The sequence below is a fragment of the Mustelus asterias genome, chromosome 3 (assembly GCF_964213995.1).
Source record: "Mustelus asterias chromosome 3, sMusAst1.hap1.1, whole genome shotgun sequence".
Taxonomy (NCBI): Eukaryota; Metazoa; Chordata; class Chondrichthyes; order Carcharhiniformes; family Triakidae; genus Mustelus; species Mustelus asterias.
Window position 1 is genome coordinate 129,748,055 of NC_135803.1, and position 21,328 is coordinate 129,769,382.

The window sequence follows — 21,328 nt, forward strand, 5'->3', positions numbered from 1 at the left end:
GCCACATTCATGACGGTGTTTCCATAATTGCAAATCGCACAATAGCTGTACAAGTTCAACAGATCTCGGTTTTTGATATTTCTACTCTTGCAATCATCTGGAATTCACAAGCAGTCTCAACCTGCTCCAAGATGGAGAAGGTCACTTTACAACACAGCCCAAATTGATAAGGACATCAATTCTGTTCAATACCTAGCCACATTAAGTAGATGTATCTACAGACAATGAAGTGTGCTTCATCTTCTGCAGACTGAAGTTGTCATTGAGCACTATATTCTAGTTATACAACTGATACTGCGAGGCCTGGATAGAGTGGACGTGGAGAGGATGTTTCCACTAGTAGGAAAAACTAGAACCAGAGGGCACAACCTAAAGGGATGATCCTTTAAAACAGAGATGAGGAGGAATTTCTTCAGCCAGAGAGTGGTGAATCTGTGGAACACTTTGCCGCAGAAGGCAGTGGAGGCCAGTTCATTGACTATCATAAGGCAGAGATAGATAGGTTCTTGATTAATAAGGGGATCAGGAGTTATGGGGAAAAGGCAGGAGAATGGGGATGAGAAAAATATCAGCCATGATTGAATGGCAGAACAGACTCGATGGGCCGAGTGGCCTAATTCTGCTCCTATGTCTTATGATTCATTCTCATTATAATTTCCTACTAAAGAGGCAGGCGAGACAGTTTTGTACACCTCATAACTAAAGATTAAAGCTCCTGTTACAGGTAGCAAATATTTCTTAGTGCTATGGGACAGAATTTAACTTTTACTTTCAGGTAGGAAACTGCGGCCCATTATGCATCAGCTCACCTTTTCAGTGTGTGAAGGAAACTCCAGCCTGCTGTACAACAGGCTCGACTGATTCACAATGCCAAGTTTTGTACTTGATGGTGGAAGTTGAAATCCTCCTTACACTGTATGTTTATACTTAACAGCAGAAGGCACTTAACCTTTCATTTATGTAATAATTCTGCATGCTGCTTGCCACATAACAATATCTTTGCGCCAAGATTAAATGTACCACATTACTTATCTATGGACATAAATTAATGGATCTCATGATGAAAAATGTTTGGATACAGTTTCTTTTTGGTAATACCTGTTTCTATTGACTTTCACCCTGCCCTAGTCTATGAGGTTATATATTTTTTTCATAATAGCGTAACGTTTTGGTCTTTCAGCTCATAAACAAAATGAAAACAGTTAGTAATCATTGCTGTTTCCTGTGTACATATGGAGTTGTTGCTAATCACATGAGCCCTAAGGAAAAGTCTGAAATGTAAAGAATCAAATAAACCCAAATCTTAATTTAACGGTGGAACAAAAACATCTTTATTCTGTGACTTAAAAAAATTATCTTGTTTACCTTTGTCACTGAAAGAGATGAGGAACAGCTTAGGACGGCCACACCAGTTGTCTTAATTTTTAATTTAATATTACAATAGTAATCCAATAATGAAGGAATGCTTTTTGTGCTTTTTTTATGCTGCTAACCAGATATGATGTAGCATTGCAGCAGCGTTTTTAGACTTATTTTACTATGAACATGGAAACTATGCCCAAATCGATTTAATGTTTCTTTAAAATAGAAACGTAATAGTAGAGATGTTAAAAGAACCGGTTCTAAAGTAATCAATTTGTTTCTTTTTAATATTTGAACATTTTAACCAAAAGCAGAAAGAATTAGATTTTGAAATCAGGGTTGGAAATCTCCGGCTGTTCATGCACCGCCATCACTGCCAGCGAGAATGGGGAATTTGGCGCTCAGCCGAATCTCCGTTCACTGCGGCGGGACTGGAGAATCCCAGCTGCGGGCAAGGCTGGAGAATTCTGGCCCAGATGCTTCTCACCTTAACACACCAGTTGTAGCTAAGAATGTAGGCTTAAAGAATGCTTTGTCAATAGGTTCATGTCATATTAGATTTAACAAATCGATCGAAGGCAAACTACCTAATGTTGCAAAGCCAATTATAGAAACTGCCTGTTAAATAGTGGCAACTAAGCAACTTAACTCATTTAGCAACAGCATAAAAACCTTTTCTAAAGTTCATAAATAAAAACATTTACCGACAAAGCTATGAGTGTTCATTGACCACACAATGAACTGGATAAATGTTTGGTCACCTAAAAAAGGCTAAAACAACCCCGCTTGTGCAAGTGAGTAAGTGCACGGGTGCTAATTGTAAGCTTTTAGCTTGAATACTGACTGCACGTCCATGTAACTTGCTTGATTTGATTGAGTGACATGGAGGCATTTCACCTCAAAGGAAGATGCAAGAAAAAACAAAACCCAATCAACTTCAGTTTCAAATTTCTGTTGACAGGTCATGTGGGGACATTCATGATCCACAGCACCCTGTCCAAGAACTTCAGGAAGTTTTGTGGGAGCATGCAGATTCCATGAATATGTAACACAATATCAATATGTTAAGCATTTGAACAGTTATGAGTTTTATGCTGAAAATTTTAAATGTGCATCCGGGAATAACCATATATGATCACTCTCTTATTACAGTACATTTATTTTACTTTGCAAGACTATCATTAGGGGGAATTTAATGCTGAATTACTTGACTTGGCCCATATGTGTATGCGCCAACACAGGAATAAAGAAATGGGAAATGCCTTACTTATGGCAGCCTTCACAGTTGATTGCTCCTGTAGTTTCCTTAATAGTTCGTTCGGACACAAAGGCTGGATATTCCGTGTCGCACGGCTGAAGAACTTGCTTGGGACTCTGTGCTAAAAGTACGCAACAACCACAGTGTTAGTCATGATTCATTTGGCGAAATGAAAAATATATCTGTTAAACTCCAGTGTGTTTGATAAACAGGTTTAAATCTGTAATTTCCACTAATGAATAAAAATGATCCAAAAACTGAGAGCTAACGAGAGATTTTGGCTTGCCAAAACCAACTTATTATGTAATGTAGTAACACTCTGCATGCCAGACGGTACAGATGAGGGTAAGAGTTAAAACAATAAAGCTGAAAATGTCAAAAAGGAACATCTATTTTCACATAATGCATTTCTTATGCCACTATGTGGCAATTTAGAGCAATTGCAGGTAGTCTTTTGCAACTAATGATATTCACATGTTCCACATTGAAGATCTGAAGCATCAGATTTCCACACTCCCAAATTCAAGCCAGGTGGTTCATTTTGGTACCAGATTTGGTTTAAAAATAACCTTGATAGTTATAATCTTTATGTCATTAGTTTCATAGAAAAGAAAACCTATGTCAAGTATTTCTTTTCCAGAAATCGCAATGCTCGAAATGCAAAATGAGGAAGCGTCGCGGAGGTTGCCTTTTATTTCTTTAACTCTTAATTAAGAGGTCTCAGAAAAATTCTGGCGTATCGCAAGCTTCGTGCAAGTTTCCCTCGTGTAAGTCAGCTGCTTTAATGTTGGGGGTAACTGAAATAATTGTAAACATAGCCCATTTGCATCTCAGTTGAAAAGATGGCAAAAGATTTCAAAGGCTAAATAAAAGTAACCTTTGTGATTTCACAACTCATCACAACTGAATTATTTACATCTTTCATATTCTGCCTGTGGGATAGTTTCGTGAAATCAGTCCTCTGCACTGCAGAACTAGTAAAACTTAACTTGTCTGTTCAATGTTCAGTGTCCCGGCAAAAGAAGCAATTACTGGGGCAATTCTATTTTAGTTTTTGCACAGAAAGTACAATCCAGGCATTGACTGCACGAAGATTCAATTTGGACAGGATTTTATGGCCTCGCTCATCCCAAACTGTAAAATCCCGCCAGAGGTCAATGGATCTTTCCATGGTCCGCCCCTCACCCGCTCAGATTCCCGTGGTGGGCAGGATGGTAAAATTCCGGCTGTTGTGCTTGTGGCGTACAATGCTTGGGAGCTGTGCCAGCAGCGTGTATGAAATGTGCTTCTAAGTGTCATTTGCACTACCTTCTGAATCGCTGCAGTCCCTGAGGTAGGTACATCCACTGTGCTGTTAGGCAGAGAGTTCCAGGATTTTGACTCAGCGACAGTGAAGAAATGGCGATATATTTCCAGATCACAATGGTGAGTGCCTTGGAGGGGAACAACCCACAACAGCATGCAGTTGTTGGTTGGATAGGTGCTGTCTAAGGAGCTTCGGTGAGTTGCTGCAATACATCTTGTAGATGGTACACATAGCTACTACAGTACGTCCGTGGTAGAGGGAGTGAATGTTTGTGGATATGGTGCCAATCAAGCGGGCTGCCTTGTCCTGGATGGTGTTGAGCTTTTTGAGTGTTGTTGGAGCTGCACCCATCCAAGCAAGTGGGCAGTATTCCATCACATTCCTGACTTCTGCCTTGTAGGTGGTGGACAGGCTTTGGGGAGTCAGGTGATGAGTTAATTACCACAGGATTCCTAGTCTTTGACTTGCTTTTGTAGCCACAGTATTTATATGGCTAGTCCAATACAGTTTCTGGTCAATGGTAACCCCAAGGATGCTGATAGTGGGTGATTCAGTGATGATAATGCCCCATTGAGTGTCAAGGAGCGATGGTTAGGTTCTCTCTCAATAGAGATGGTTATTGCCTCTCACTTGTGTGGCATCAATGTTGTTAGTCCAAGCCCGAATATTTTCCAAGGTCGCGTTGCATTTGGACATGGACTGCTTCAGTATCTGAGGAATTATGAATGATATTGAACATTGTGCAATCATCAGTGAACATCATCCACCATCTGGAACCCATTCGAACCCGGCTCCCCAGAACATGACCCTGGGTGTCTGGATTACTAGCTTCTTGACAATAGCACTACACCACTGCCTCCCCCATTGATCCACAAGGAGTGTTTCCAACAGGACAGCATGTTTCATAAATAAAACAACTCCACAATTGCAAAACTATTCTTTCGTTTGAAATGGCCCAATCTGTGGGATTGGTAGAGTTGAAAAGGGCCTGTAATTAAACCATCCCTTTCTGTGATGAGGGGTTCACCATCGGATTAGTTGGTTCTTGGTACATGGGGCTAAGTTTTGCGACACTGAAATCTGATTCACAACACATTATTTTGAAGTTGGAAGACTGTTAAAGCAGCAGTCAGACCTGGATTCAGGGATGCCATGCAGTGAGCTAGGCACCTCCAAGATACACTACACTCATCTTTGGGGAAACTTCCACTGAAGACCTTTCTTTATAAGGGAGCACGTATTGGAGTTGCTCTCACTCCCAATCCTGGAATGTCGTGGTTTTCCAGACTTTTGGTGAGGGTCAAGCCTGACCCCAAATATGTGACAGTTTACCAACTCATGCCTGAGTGTTTCACTACTCAGTGATCTCTGTGGTGAGGATCATGGAAATGTTAGAATCCTGGCAGAGCCTGAAGACTGACTCATTTTCGCTATGTGTGATTGTAAGATGATGAAAAAAATACCAAAGCTGTACGTGGGGGAGATCTAAACAAAATTTGCAAGACGTCAGGATAAGTTTGAGACAATGAACTTCTGCAGAGATTCCCCAGATCTTTCACTGGAACTTTGCTGAAAGAAAGTGCGGAAAAATATTCTTTACAGGATTTCTACGGCTCTTCTGCAAAAGTTAGGGCAGGTAATCAGTGGGCCCCCTGCATAAGTTCACCCCCAGCTGTTGTGTGATATAAAAGACAAATGTTGCAGCTAGCTTGTGGTTGGGACTGAAATCAGAAACTTTCAGCCATGTTCAGTGGCTCCAGACTTCCAGCGCAGATAGGATTGGAACATTGCAAAACCAATTGTCTGACCCAAACTCCCTGCATGCCCGCATCCTCTCTGGGAGTATGGGATTCACAAATTTATATCACATTCACTGCGCACATTGAACTACCTTAACAAATATATTACAGCAGGATCAGTAACATGAAGGGAAATGAGAAGAGCCTCTATTCGTGTAATGTCGTTCAGAACAAAGAATATACCAAAGCCCTTCACAGTCATTTTTGTGATTGGAATCACAGTTGTATTGTAGGGAGATGTGATGGCCGGGTGCATACAGCAAGACCCACAAATAACAAGAAGCAAATGGAAGATTGATTATTCTCTTGCTGTTGATTGGCCCATACAATGAGTGAAATTTCCTGCTCATCCTCAAATTCTGCCACCAAACCTTTTACTTCTGTCTGGGAAGGAGGATAGAGTCTCTGTCCAATATAGTATTTGAAAGATGTTCAGTGCTCCCCAGATACAGCAGTAATATTAGTCCAGCTGATGCGCTTATCTCCTGCAACACGAGACATGACGCCGTGAACTCCTGCCTCAGTGGCAACAGCAGTGAACCAAAGTTCACAACATAGATGTGACAGGAAATTTAATCTTGGACCACCTGAGGTACAGAAAGTGATGACACCCAAATATGACATGCTGCCCTATTTGTGCTAACAGTCTGGCTGCCAACATGTGTGAGAGGAACAGGGTGATTAACAGTGGGAAAGGGAGAGAGGAACGGGGTCATTAACAGTGAGAGAATGTGAGAGGAATGGGATCATTAACAGTGAGAGAGTGTGTGGGGAACGGGGTCATTAACAGTGAGAGAGTGAGAGAGGAACGGGATCAATAAGAGTGAGAGTGTGTGAGAGGAATGGGATCATTAACAGTGAGAGAGTGTGTGAGGAACGGGGTCATTAACAGTGAGAAAGAGTGAGAGGAACGGGATCATTAACAGTGAGAGTGTGTGAGAGGAATGGGATCATTAACAGTGACCGAGTCTGAGAGGAACAGGATCATTAACAGTCAGAGAGTGTGAGAGGAATGGGATCATTAACAGTGAGAGAGTGTGAGAGGAACGGGGTCATTAACAGAGAGAGAATGTGAGAGGAACAGGGTCATTAACGGAGAGAGAGTGTGAGAGGAACGGGGACATTAACAGTGAGAGAGTGTGAGAGGAATGGGATCATTAACAGTGAGAGAGTGTGAGAGGAACAGGGACATTAACAGTGAGAGAGTGTGAGAGGAATGGGATCATTAACAGTGAGAGAGTGTGAGAGGAACGGGGTCATTAACAGAGAGAGAATGTGAGAGGAACAGGGTCATTAACGGAGAGAGTGTGTGAGAGGAACGGGGACATTAACAGTGAGAGAGTGTGAGAGGAATGGGATCATTAACAGTGAGAGAGTGTGAGAGGAACGGGATCATTAACAGAGAGAGTGTGAGAGGAATGGGATCATTAACGGAGAGAGAGTGTGAGAGGAACAGGGTCTTAACAGAGAGGGAGTGTGACAGGAACGGGGACATTAACAGTGTGAGAGGAACGGGGTCATTAACAGTGAGATAGTGTGAGAGGAACAGGGATCATTAACAGTGTGAGAGGAACAGGGTCATTAACAGTGAGAGTGTGAGAGGAACGGGGTCATTAACAGAGAGAGAATGTGAGAGGAACAGGGTCATTAACGGAGAGAGAGTGTGTGAGAGGAACGTGGACATTAACAGTGAGAGAATGTGAGAGGAACGGGGTCATTAACAGTGTGAGAGGAACGGGATCATTAACAGTGAGAGAGTGTGAGAGGAACGGGGACATTAACAGTGAGAGAGTGTGAGAGGAACGGGGTGATTAACAGTGAGAGAGTGTGAGAGGAACGGGATCATTAACAGTGTGAGAGGAACAGGGTCATTAAAAGTGTGAGAGGAACGGGGTCATTAACAGTGTGAGAGGAACGGGGACATTAATAGTGAGAGAATGTGAGAGGAACAGGGATCATTAACAGTGTGAGAGGAACAGGGTCATTAACAGTGAGAGTGTGAGAGGAACGGGGTCATTAACAGAGAGAGAATGTGAGAGGAACAGGGTCATTAACGGAGAGAGAGTGTGTGAGAGGAACGGGGACATTAACAGTGAGAGAATGTGAGAGGAACGGGGTCATTAACAGTGTGAGAGGAACGGGATCATTAACAGTGAGAGAGTGTGAGAGGAACGGGGACATTAACAGTGAGAGAGTGTGAGAGGAACGGGGTGATTAACAGTGAGAGAGTGTGAGAGGAACGGGATCATTAACAGTGTGAGAGGAACAGGGTCATTAAAAGTGTGAGAGGAACGGGGTCATTAACAGTGTGAGAGGAACGGGGACATTAATAGTGAGAGAATGTGAGAGGAACGGGATCATTAACAGTGTGAGAGGAACGGGGACATTAACGGTGTGCGAGGAACGGGGACATTAATAGTGAGAGAATGTGAGAGGAACGGGATCATTAACAGTGAGAGAGTGCGCGAGAAACAGGATCATTAACAGTGAGAGAGTGTGAGAGAAACAGGATCATTAACAGCGAGAGAGTGTGAGAGGAATGGGATCATTAACGGAGAGAGAGTGTGAGAGGAACAGGGTCTTAACAGAGAGGGAGTGTGACAGGAACGGGGACATTAACAGTGTGAGAGGAACGGGGTCATTAACAGTGAGATAGTGTGAGAGGAACAGGGATCATTAACAGTGTGAGAGGAACAGGGTCATTAACAGTGAGAGTGTGAGAGGAACGGGGTCATTAACAGAGAGAGAATGTGAGAGGAACAGGGTCATTAATGGAGAGAGAGTGTGTGAGAGGAACGGGGACATTAACAGTGAGAGAATGTGAGAGGAACGGGGTCATTAACAGTGTGAGAGGAACGGGATCATTAACAGTGAGAGAGTGTGAGAGGAACGGGGACATTAACAGTGAGAGAGTGTGAGAGGAACGGGGTGATTAACAGTGAGAGAGTGTGAGAGGAACGGGATCATTAACAGTGTGAGAGGAACAGGGTCATTAAAAGTGTGAGAGGAACGGGGTCATTAACAGTGTGAGAGGAACGGGGACATTAATAGTGAGAGAATGTGAGAGGAACGGGATCATTAACAGTGTGAGAGGAACGGGGACATTAACGGTGTGCGAGGAACGGGGACATTAATAGTGAGAGAATGTGAGAGGAACGGGATCATTAACAGTGAGAGAGTGCGCGAGAAACAGGATCATTAACAGTGAGAGAGTGTGAGAGAAACAGGATCATTAACAGTGAGAGAGTGTGAGAGGAGCGGCATCATTAAGAGAGAGAGAGTGTGAGAGGAACAGGGTCATTAACAGTGAGAGAGTGTGAGAGGAACGGGGTCATTAACAGTGAGAGAGTGTGAGAGGAACGGGGTCATTAACAGCGAGAGAGTGTGAGAGGAACGGGATCATTAACAGCGAGAGAGTGTGAGAGGAACGGGGACATTAACAGTGAGAGAGTGTGAGAGGAACAGGATCATTAACAGTGAGAGAGTGTGTGAGAGAAACAGGATCATTAACAGCGAGAGAGTGTGAGAGGAACGGGATCATTAACAGTGAGAAAGTGTGTGAGAGAAACAGGATCATTAACAGCGAGAGAGTGTGAGAGGAACGGGATCATTAACAGTGAGAGAGTGTGTGAGAGAAACAGGATCATTAACAGCGAGAGAGTGTGAGAGGAACGGCATCATTAAGAGAGAGAGAGTGTGAGAGGAACAGGGTCATTAACAGTGAGAGAGTGTGAGAGGAACGGGGTCATTAACAGCGAGAGAGTGTGTGAGAGAAACAGGATCATTAACAGCGAGAGAGTGTGAGAGGAACGGGATCATTAACAGTGAGAGAGTGTGAGAGGAACGGCATCATTAAGAGAGAGAGAGTGTGAGAGGAACAGGGTCATTAACAGCGAGAGAGGAACGGGATCATTAACAGTGAGAGAGTGTGAGGAACGGGGTCATTAACAGCGAGAGAGTGTGAGAGGAACAGGATCATTAACAGCGAGAGAGTGTGAGAGGAACGGCATCATTAAGAGAGAGAGAGTGTGTGAGGAACAGGGTCATTAACAGCGAGAGAGGAACGGGATCATTAACAGTGAGAGAGTGTGAGGAACGGGGTCATTAACAGCGAGAGAGTGTGAGAGGAACAGGATCATTAACAGTGAGAGAGTGTGAGGAACGGGGTCATTAACAGCGAGAGAGTGTGAGAGGAACGGGATCATTAACAACGAGAGAGTGTGTGGGGAACGGGGTCATTAACAGTGAGAGAGTGTGAGAGGAACGGGATCAATAACAGTGAGAGTGTGTGAGAGGAATGGGATCATTAACAGTGAGAGAGTGTGTGAGGAACGGGGTCATTAACAGTGAGAAAGTGTGAGAGGAACGGGATCATTAACAGTGAGAAAGTGTGAGAGGAATGGGATCATTAACAGTGACCGAGTCTGAGAGGAACAGGATCATTAACAGTCAGAGAGCGTGAGAGGAATGGGATCATTAACAGTGAGAGAGTGTGAGAGGAACGGGGTCATTAACAGAGAGAGAATGTGAGAGGAACAGGGTCATTAACGGAGAGAGAGTGTGAGAGGAACGGGGACATTAACAGTGAGAGAGTGTGAGAGGAATGGGATCATTAACAGTGAGAGAGTGTGAGAGGAATGGGATCATTAACAGTGAGAGAGTGTGAGAGGAACAGGGACATTAACAGTGAAAGAGTGTGAGAGGAATGGGATCATTAACAGTGAGAGAGTGTGAGAGGAACGGGGTCATTAACAGAGAGAGAATGTGAGAGGAACAGGGTCATTAACGGAGAGAGAGTGTGAGAGGAACAGGGACGTTAACAGTGAGAGAGTGAGAGAGGAACGGGGACATTAACAGTGAGAGAGTGTGAGAGGAATGGGATCATTAACAGTGAGAGAGTGTGAGAGGAACAGGGTCTTAACAGAGAGGGAGTGTGAGAGGAACGGGGACATTAACAGTGTGAGAGGAACGGGGTCATTAACAGTGAGATAGTGTGAGAGGAACAGGGATCATTAACAGTGTGAGAGGAACAGGGTCATTAACAGTGAGAGTGTGAGAGGAACGGGGTCATTAACAGAGAGAGAATGTGAGAGGAACAGGGTCATTAACGGAGAGAGAGTGTGTGAGAGGAACGGGGACATTAACAGTGAGAGAATGTGAGAGGAACGGGGTCATTAACAGTGTGAGAGGAACGGGGTGATTAACAGTGAGAGAGTGTGAGAGGAACGGGGACATTAACAGTGAGAGAGTGTGAGAGGAACGGGGTGATTAACAGTGAGAGAGTGTGAGAGGAACGGGATCATTAACAGTGTGAGAGGAACAGGGTCATTAAAAGTGTGAGAGGAACGGGGTCATTAACAGTGTGAGAGGAACGGGGACATTAATAGTGAGAGAATGTGAGAGGAACGGGATCATTAACAGTGTGAGAGGAACGGGGACATTAACGGTGTGCGAGGAACGGGGACATTAATAGTGAGAGAATGTGAGAGGAACGGGATCATTAACAGTGAGAGAGTGCGCGAGAAACAGGATCATTAACAGTGAGAGAGTGTGAGAGAAACAGGATCATTAACAGCGAGAGAGTGTGAGAGGAATGGGATCATTAACGGAGAGAGAGTGTGAGAGGAACAGGGTCTTAACAGAGAGGGAGTGTGACAGGAACGGGGACATTAACAGTGTGAGAGGAACGGGGTCATTAACAGTGAGATAGTGTGAGAGGAACAGGGATCATTAACAGTGTGAGAGGAACAGGGTCATTAACAGTGAGAGTGTGAGAGGAACGGGGTCATTAACAGAGAGAGAATGTGAGAGGAACAGGGTCATTAATGGAGAGAGAGTGTGTGAGAGGAACGGGGACATTAACAGTGAGAGAATGTGAGAGGAACGGGGTCATTAACAGTGTGAGAGGAACGGGATCATTAACAGTGAGAGAGTGTGAGAGGAACGGGGACATTAACAGTGAGAGAGTGTGAGAGGAACGGGGTGATTAACAGTGAGAGAGTGTGAGAGGAACGGGATCATTAACAGTGTGAGAGGAACAGGGTCATTAAAAGTGTGAGAGGAACGGGGTCATTAACAGTGTGAGAGGAACGGGGACATTAATAGTGAGAGAATGTGAGAGGAACGGGATCATTAACAGTGTGAGAGGAACGGGGACATTAACGGTGTGCGAGGAACGGGGACATTAATAGTGAGAGAATGTGAGAGGAACGGGATCATTAACAGTGAGAGAGTGCGCGAGAAACAGGATCATTAACAGTGAGAGAGTGTGAGAGAAACAGGATCATTAACAGTGAGAGAGTGTGAGAGGAGCGGCATCATTAAGAGAGAGAGAGTGTGAGAGGAACAGGGTCATTAACAGTGAGAGAGTGTGAGAGGAACGGGGTCATTAACAGTGAGAGAGTGTGAGAGGAACGGGGTCATTAACAGCGAGAGAGTGTGAGAGGAACGGGATCATTAACAGCGAGAGAGTGTGAGAGGAACGGGGACATTAACAGTGAGAGAGTGTGAGAGGAACAGGATCATTAACAGTGAGAGAGTGTGTGAGAGAAACAGGATCATTAACAGCGAGAGAGTGTGAGAGGAACGGGATCATTAACAGTGAGAAAGTGTGTGAGAGAAACAGGATCATTAACAGCGAGAGAGTGTGAGAGGAACGGGATCATTAACAGTGAGAGAGTGTGTGAGAGAAACAGGATCATTAACAGCGAGAGAGTGTGAGAGGAACGGCATCATTAAGAGAGAGAGAGTGTGAGAGGAACAGGGTCATTAACAGTGAGAGAGTGTGAGAGGAACGGGGTCATTAACAGCGAGAGAGTGTGTGAGAGAAACAGGATCATTAACAGCGAGAGAGTGTGAGAGGAACGGGATCATTAACAGTGAGAGAGTGTGAGAGGAACGGCATCATTAAGAGAGAGAGAGTGTGAGAGGAACAGGGTCATTAACAGCGAGAGAGGAACGGGATCATTAACAGTGAGAGAGTGTGAGGAACGGGGTCATTAACAGCGAGAGAGTGTGAGAGGAACAGGATCATTAACAGCGAGAGAGTGTGAGAGGAACGGCATCATTAAGAGAGAGAGAGTGTGTGAGGAACAGGGTCATTAACAGCGAGAGAGGAACGGGATCATTAACAGTGAGAGAGTGTGAGGAACGGGGTCATTAACAGCGAGAGAGTGTGAGAGGAACAGGATCATTAACAGTGAGAGAGTGTGAGGAACGGGGTCATTAACAGCGAGAGAGTGTGAGAGGAACGGGATCATTAACAACGAGAGAGTGTGTGGGGAACGGGGTCATTAACAGTGAGAGAGTGTGAGAGGAACGGGATCAATAACAGTGAGAGTGTGTGAGAGGAATGGGATCATTAACAGTGAGAGAGTGTGTGAGGAACGGGGTCATTAACAGTGAGAAAGTGTGAGAGGAACGGGATCATTAACAGTGAGAAAGTGTGAGAGGAATGGGATCATTAACAGTGACCGAGTCTGAGAGGAACAGGATCATTAACAGTCAGAGAGCGTGAGAGGAATGGGATCATTAACAGTGAGAGAGTGTGAGAGGAACGGGGTCATTAACAGAGAGAGAATGTGAGAGGAACAGGGTCATTAACGGAGAGAGAGTGTGAGAGGAACGGGGACATTAACAGTGAGAGAGTGTGAGAGGAATGGGATCATTAACAGTGAGAGAGTGTGAGAGGAATGGGATCATTAACAGTGAGAGAGTGTGAGAGGAACAGGGACATTAACAGTGAAAGAGTGTGAGAGGAATGGGATCATTAACAGTGAGAGAGTGTGAGAGGAACGGGGTCATTAACAGAGAGAGAATGTGAGAGGAACAGGGTCATTAACGGAGAGAGAGTGTGAGAGGAACAGGGACGTTAACAGTGAGAGAGTGAGAGAGGAACGGGGACATTAACAGTGAGAGAGTGTGAGAGGAATGGGATCATTAACAGTGAGAGAGTGTGAGAGGAACAGGGTCTTAACAGAGAGGGAGTGTGAGAGGAACGGGGACATTAACAGTGTGAGAGGAACGGGGTCATTAACAGTGAGATAGTGTGAGAGGAACAGGGATCATTAACAGTGTGAGAGGAACAGGGTCATTAACAGTGAGAGTGTGAGAGGAACGGGGTCATTAACAGAGAGAGAATGTGAGAGGAACAGGGTCATTAACGGAGAGAGAGTGTGTGAGAGGAACGGGGACATTAACAGTGAGAGAATGTGAGAGGAACGGGGTCATTAACAGTGTGAGAGGAACGGGGTGATTAACAGTGAGAGAGTGTGAGAGGAACGGGGACATTAACAGTGAGAGAGTGTGAGAGGAACGGGGTGATTAACAGTGAGAGAGTGTGAGAGGAACGGGATCATTAACAGTGTGAGAGGAACAGGGTCATTAAAAGTGTGAGAGGAACGGGGTCATTAACAGTGTGAGAGGAACGGGGACATTAATAGTGAGAGAATGTGAGAGGAACGGGATCATTAACAGTGTGAGAGGAACGGGGACATTAACAGTGTGCGAGGAACGGGGACATTAATAGTAAGAGAATGTGAGAGGAACGGGATCATTAACAGTGAGAGGGTGCGCGAGAAACAGGATCATTAACAGTGAGAGAGTGTGAGAGAAACAGGATCATTAACAGCGAGAGAGTGTGAGAGGAACGGGATCATTAACAGTGAGAGAGTGTGAGAGGAACGGGATCATTAACAGTGAGAGAGTGTGAGAGGAACGGGGTCATTAACAGTGAGAGAGTGTGAGAGGAACAGGGTCATTAACAGTGAGAGAGTGTGAGAGGAACGGGGTCATTAACAGTGAGAGAGTGTGAGAGGAACGGGGTCATTAACAGCGAGAGAGTGTGAGAGGAACGGGATCATTAACAGCGAGAGAGTGTGAGAGGAACGGGGACATTAACAGTGAGAGAGTGTGAGAGGAACAGGATCATTAACAGTGAGAGAGTGTGTGAGAGAAACAGGATCATTAACAGCGAGAGAGTGTGAGAGGAACGGGATCATTAACAGTGAGAAAGTGTGTGAGAGAAACAGGATCATTAACAGCGAGAGAGTGTGAGAGGAACGGGATCATTAACAGTGAGAGAGTGTGTGAGAGAAACAGGATTATTAACAGCGAGAGAGTGTGAGAGGAACGGGATCATTAACAGTGAGAAAGTGTGTGAGAGAAACAGGATCATTAACAGCGAGAGAGTGTGAGAGGAACGGCATCATTAAGAGAGAGAGAGTGTGAGAGGAACAGGGTCATTAACAGTGAGAGAGTGTGAGAGGAACGGGGTCATTAACAGCGAGAGAGTGTGAGGAACGGGGTCATTAACAGTGAGAGAGTGTGAGAGGAACGGGATCATTAACAGTGAGAGAGTGTGAGAGGAACGGGGTCATTAACAGTGAGAGAGTGTGAGAGGAACGGGATCATTAACAGTGAGAGAGTGTGAGAGGAATGGGGTCATTAACAGCGAGAGAGTGTGAGAGGAACGGGATCATTAACAGTGAGAGAGTGTGAGAGGAACGGGGTCATTAACAGCGAGAGAGTGTGAGAGGAACGGGGTCATTAACAGCGAGAGAGTGTGAGAGGAACGGGATCATTAACAGTGAGAGAGTGTGAGAGGAACGGGATCATTAACAGCGAGAGAGTGTGAGAGGAACGGGGTCATTAACAGCGAGAGAGTGTGAGAGGAACAGGATCATTAACAGTGAGAATGTGAGAGGAACGGGGTCATTAACAGGGAGAAAGTGTGAGAGGAACGGGGACATTAACAGAGAGAGAGTGTCAGAGGAACGGGGTCATTAACAGCGAGAGAGTGTGAGAGGAACGGGGACATTAACAGTGAGAGAGTGTGAGAGGAACGGGGACATTAACAGTGAGAGAGTGTGAGAGGAACGGGGTCATTAATAGTGAGAGTGTGAGAGGAACGGGGACATTAACAGTGAGAGAGTGTGAGAGGAACGGGGACATTAACAGTGAGAGAGTGAGAGGAACGGGGTCATTAATAGTGAGAGTGTGAGAGGAACGGGGTCATTAACAGCGAGAGAGTGTGAGAGGAACAGGATCATTAACAGTGAGAATGTGAGAGGAACGGGGTCATTAACAGGGAGAGAGTGTGAGAGGAAAGGGTTCATTAACAGCGAGAGAGTGTCAGAGGAACGGGGTCATTAACAGCGAGAGAGTGTGAGAGGAACGGGGACATTAACAGTGAGAGAGTATGAGAGGAACGGGGACATTAACAGTGAGAGAGTGTGAGAGGAACGGGGACATTAACAGTGAGAGAGTGTGAGAGGAACGGGGACATTAACAGTGAGAGAGTGTGAGAGGAACGGGGTCATTAATAGTGAGAGTGTGAGAGGAACGGGATCATTAACAGTGAGAGAGTGTGAGAGGAACAGGATCATTAACAGTGAGAGAGTGTGAGAGGAACAGGATCATTAACAGTGAGAGAGTGTGAGAGGAACGAGATCATTCACAGTGAGAGAGTGATGCGCGTTATCACACACGAGGCTTGATGCTCAGGAAATAAAGGTTTTTATTTGCTGTAACAAGGCAGCTACTAATTATATACACGATCCCAGACTGAGGAGTCCCAGATAGAGCGGAGACCTTTATACCTCTCCCAGGAGGCGGAGCCCGACTGGGATGTACCACAATAACTATAATACAAGGTGTAACAGCCCAACCCTAACCCCAACAGCAACAAGTAGAACAACCCATCCCTAACCCCAACAGCAACATATATACATACTTGTAGTACTGGCCAGACCCTGGCTCAATACTATCTAGTGGGAAGCAACAATGGTTCTGATGCGCTATTCAGACACTGGGCTTGAAGCTCAGTAAATGAAAGGCTTTTATTTACTGTTAACGAAGCTACCAGTACTTATATACACTATCCCAGACTGACGGGGTCCCGGCCAGTGCAGGGACTCTTATACCTCTCCCAGGAGGCGGAGCCCTACTGGGATGTGCCACAACACTACAGTACAAAGGTGTAACAACCCCACCCTAACCCAACAGCAACAATAGCACAACCCAACAGTAACATATGTACATCCTTGTAGTCCTGGCCAGCCCCTGGCTCAGTACTATCCAGTGGGAACCAACGATGGTTCACCACATTCACCCCTCCTTTGAAAACAAAGGCCGGCGGGGTACAAAAAACAGAATAAAGTGTCAGCACTCTATAAGTTCAGACGGTCAGGGGGACCGCACCGTCGTTGTGACCTCTTCAATACCGGCGGTGACACCGGAGTAGGCACTTGCGGTGGCGTTCTCCCCAAAGTGGCGTCCAGCTGTTCTTCCACGGACTCACAGGCCGGTTGACCCTGAGGTGACGGTAGTCCAGGGGATCCTGACACGCCCTGCGGTGGCGACCATCTTCTGGGCTCAGGCAAGCTGTACATGGGAGTAAAATGGTTAAGCAATGGTCCCGATGCTGCCCGCGCCGTGTCCGGGGAAGAAACAAGAGATAAAGGGTTTATTACAGGGGGTATGGGAGCAACAGGGGTTGCTACGTCCCCTGCTGGCGCCAGGTCTCGGATCGAGACCGTGTCCTCTCGCCCGTCAGGGTATGCCACATAGGCATACTGAGGGTTGGCGTGGAGGAGATGGACCTGTTCGACCAACGGGACGGACTTGCGGGCCCTTACATGTCGCCGCAGGAGGACAGGTCCTGAGTACGTCAACCAAGACGGTAATGAGGTCCCCGAGGAAGACTTCCGAGGGAATGAGAACATCCTCTCGTGGGGAGTAGCATTGGTTGCCGTACACAGGAGGGAGCGAATAGAATGGAGCACATCAGGGAGCACCTCTTGCCAACGGGAGACTGGAAGACCTTTTGACTTCAACGCCAGTAAGACAGCCTTCCAGACTGTAGCATTCTCGCGTTCCACCTGTCCATTACCCCTAGGGTTGTAGCTCGTGGTCCTACTAGAGGCAATCCCGTATGAGAGCAGGAATTGCCTCAAGTCATCGCTCATGAACGACGAGCCCCTGTCGCTATGGATGTAGCTGGGGTACCCGAACAGGGTAAAGAGATCACGGAATGCCTTGATAACCGTGGCAGCGGATGTATCAGAGCAGGGAACAACAAAAGGGAACCGAGAGTACTCATCAATGATATTGAGGAAGTACACATTCCGATCCGTTGAGGGAAGGGGGCCCTTAAAATCAACACTCAGTCTCTCGAAGGGACGAGTGGCCTTGACTAAATGTGCCCGGTCAGGTTGGTAAAAGTGCGGTTTACATTCCGCGCAAACCCGACAGCTCCTTGTTACCGACCTGACGTCCTCCACCGAGTAAGGCAGGTTGCGGGCTTTTACAAAGTGGTAGAGCCGAGTGACCCCAGGATGGCACAGGTCATTATGTAGGGCATGCAAATGGTCCTCCTGTATACTAGCGCATGTTCCACGCGAGAGTGCATCCGAGGGCTCATTGAGTTTCCCTGGACGGTACATGATATCGTAGTTATAGGTGGAGAGTTCAATTCTCCACCGCAAGATCTTGTCATTCTTGATCTTGCCCCTCTGCGTGTTGTTAAACATGAACGCCATGGACCGCTGGTCCGTGATCAGGGTGAACCGTTTTCCCGCCAAGTAATGGCACCAGTGCCTGACGGCCTCCACAATGGCCTGGGCCTCCTTTTCCACCACTGAATGCCGAATTTCAGGGCCTTGGAGGGTGCGGGAAAAAAATGCGACGGGCCTGCCCGCCTGGTTAAGTGTGGCGGCCAGGGCGAAATCAGATGCATCGCTCTCCACCTGAAAGGAGATGGATTCGTCTACAGCGTGAATCGTAGCTTTCGCGATGTCGGCTTTCAATTTATCGAAGGCCAATCGGGCCTCTGGCGTTAAGGGAAAAGTCGTGGACTTAATGAGCGGACGGGCTTTGTCCGCGTAGTAGGAAACCCACTGCGCATAATAAGAGAAGAAGCCTAAGTATCTTCTCAGTGCTTTTGCACTAGCAGGTAAGGGAAGTTCAGAAAGGGGGCGCATACGGTCTGGATCAGGTCCAATGACCCCGTTTTCCACCACGTATCCTAGGATGGCTAAACGGCGCGTACGAAACACACACTTCTCCCTGTTGTAGGTCAAGTTCAGGCGAGATGCAGTGCGTAAGAAGTTCAGGAGGTTTGTGTCGTGGTCCTGCTGGTCATGGCCGCAGATGGTGACATTATCCAAGTACGGGAAGGTAGCCCGCAGCCCGTTCTGGTCCACCATTCGGTCCATTGCACGCTGGAAGACCGAGACCCCATTGGTGACACCAAAGGGAACCCTGAGAAAGTGATACAAGCGACCATCCGCCTCAAAAGCCGTGTATTGTCGGTCCTCTGGGCGAATGGGGAGTTGGTGGTAGGCAGACTTGAGGTCTATGGTGGAGAACACCCGGTACTGCGCAATCTGATTGACCATATCAGATATGCGCGGGAGGGGATACGCATCCAGCTGCGTATATCGGTTAATGGTCTGACTGTAGTCAATGACCATCCGGGGTTTGTTCCCGCTCTTGACCACCACGACCTGCGCTCTCCACGGACTAGCACTGGGTTGTATGATCCTTTCTTTGAGGAGCCGCTGAACCTCAGATCTAATGACGATCCGATCCTCAGTGCTGTAACGCCTACTTTTAGTCGCGATGGGCTTGCAGCCTGGCACAAGATTCTGGAACAAGGAGGGTGTGGTGATCTTCAGCGGCAAGAGGCTACAGGCGTTGGGCAATTTGGAGGCTGCTGCTGTTTTCCCACTGCAAGTGAAGGGAGTGGCCCACCGTACTGTAGGATTACACTCCTCAAGTGGACCATGAAGTTTAGTCCGAGAAGTATTGGCGCGCAAAGATACGGCAACACAAGGAGCTTGAAACGCTCGTAAACTGTGCCTTGCACCTTCAAGGTTACCACACAACTCCCTAGCACGGCAACAGACCGGGACCTTGATGCCATAGAGATTGTCTGTTTGGCAGGTAGAATCTGGAGTCCACACCGCTTCACAGTGTCTGGGAGGATAAAGCTCTCAGTGCTCCCGCTGTCAAACAGACAATAAACCACGTGGTTATTTACCTGGATATTCATCATAGATTTGTCAAGTCTATGAGGCTTGGCCTGGTCCAGGATGATCGACGCCACCGTTGGTTCATGAGCGCCACTGCAGGCAGCTGAAGTCGATGAGGAGGACCCCTGCTGGTCGTTCATGGTCAGTGTCGACCAACATGGCTGCCCCCATGAATTGCACGTGGGTGAGGGCGCCAAACTCAGCGACCCCTGGTGGTCATACCCCTCCGACTCCGTCGACCGTAATGGCGTCGTCCTGGTCTCACACGTGGATGAACCCCGCGACGACTTCGACGATGAAGACCCGAGCTCTGAAGAATCGCAGGCCGCACTGCCGTTCCTGGGTTTAGGTCGGCACACTTTTGAATAATGCCCCTTTTTACCGCATGCGGTGCACAACACAGCTTTAGCGGGACACTTTTGCCGAGTATGCTTCGCTCCTCCACAGAAATAGCACTGCGGGCCACTCGGGGCTGCAGCCGTCGTCTGGCCCGAATGGGAGCACGCCATTACGCAGCATTTCGAACCCGAGGGACGAGGAGGGATTTGCGATTGCTCCTGCCACACTGTCTCCACATAGTCCTCTGGATATAAAACTAAACTCTTGGAGGCTGACTCGAGCATCTCTGCTAACTCGATGGCCTGGGTAAGATTAAGGTTACCCTTCTCCAACAGTTTAAGTCGAATGTACGACGATCCGACCCCGGCCACAAACGCATCTCGGGCGAGGTCGTACATGCTCTGCTCAGCCGACACAGCTTTGCAGTCACAGCCCCTGGCTAGCTGTAGGAGCTCATTGGCATAGTCCTCCATCGTTTCGCCAGACTGCCGTCGTCGAGTGGCTCGGAGGTAACGAGCGTGTATCTCGTTAGGTGGTTTGGTATAGCGCTTCTTCAGAAGCTCGAGGGCCTTAGGATAATTAGTGACCGCACGGATCGCGAGGTAGACAGTGTCGCTTACCCTCGCATGGAGGACCCGGAGTCTGTCATCATCTGTGGTGACCGCTGCGGAGGCTGCCAGGTAGTCTTCGAAACACTTCAGCCAGTGGTTGAAGGTGTTAGAAGCGCCCACCGCACGTGGTTCTAGCGTTAGGCGTTCCGGCTTCAGAATTTGCTCCACACTTTCTCTTTTTTTTTTCCGACGAGAGTTTAACGACAGTAAATAAAATTGATGCGCTATTCAGACACGAGGCTTGAAACTCAGTAAATGAAAGGCTTTTATTTACTGTTAACGAAGCTACCAGAACTTATATACACTATCCCAGACTGAAGGGGTCCCGGCCAGAGCAGGGACTCTTATACCTCTCCCAGGAGGCGGAGCCCGACTGGGATGTGCCACAACACTACAGTACAAAGGTGTAACAACCCCACCCTAACCCAACAGCAACAATAGCACAACCCAACAGAAACATATGTACATCCTTGTAGTCCTGGCTAGCCCCTGGCTCAGCACTATCCAGTGGGAACCAACGATGGTTCACCACAGATTCACCACAGAAAGTGTGAGAGGAATGGGATTATTAACAGAGAGAGAGTGTGAGAGGAACGGGATTATTAACAGAGAGAGTGTGA

General features: G+C 46.9%; 1 protein-coding gene across 1 annotated transcript in view; it reads right to left on the minus strand.

Moving 5' to 3' along the window:
* The window catches only part of cacna2d3a (calcium channel, voltage-dependent, alpha 2/delta subunit 3a), an 838,535-nt gene that overhangs the window by 62,439 nt on the left and 754,768 nt on the right, over positions 1-21,328 (minus strand). The window contains exon 23 of the mRNA XM_078210160.1: positions 2,630-2,741. Coding sequence (XP_078066286.1) covers positions 2,630-2,741 — 112 coding nt within the window. The remainder of the gene's footprint in view (positions 1-2,629; positions 2,742-21,328) is intronic.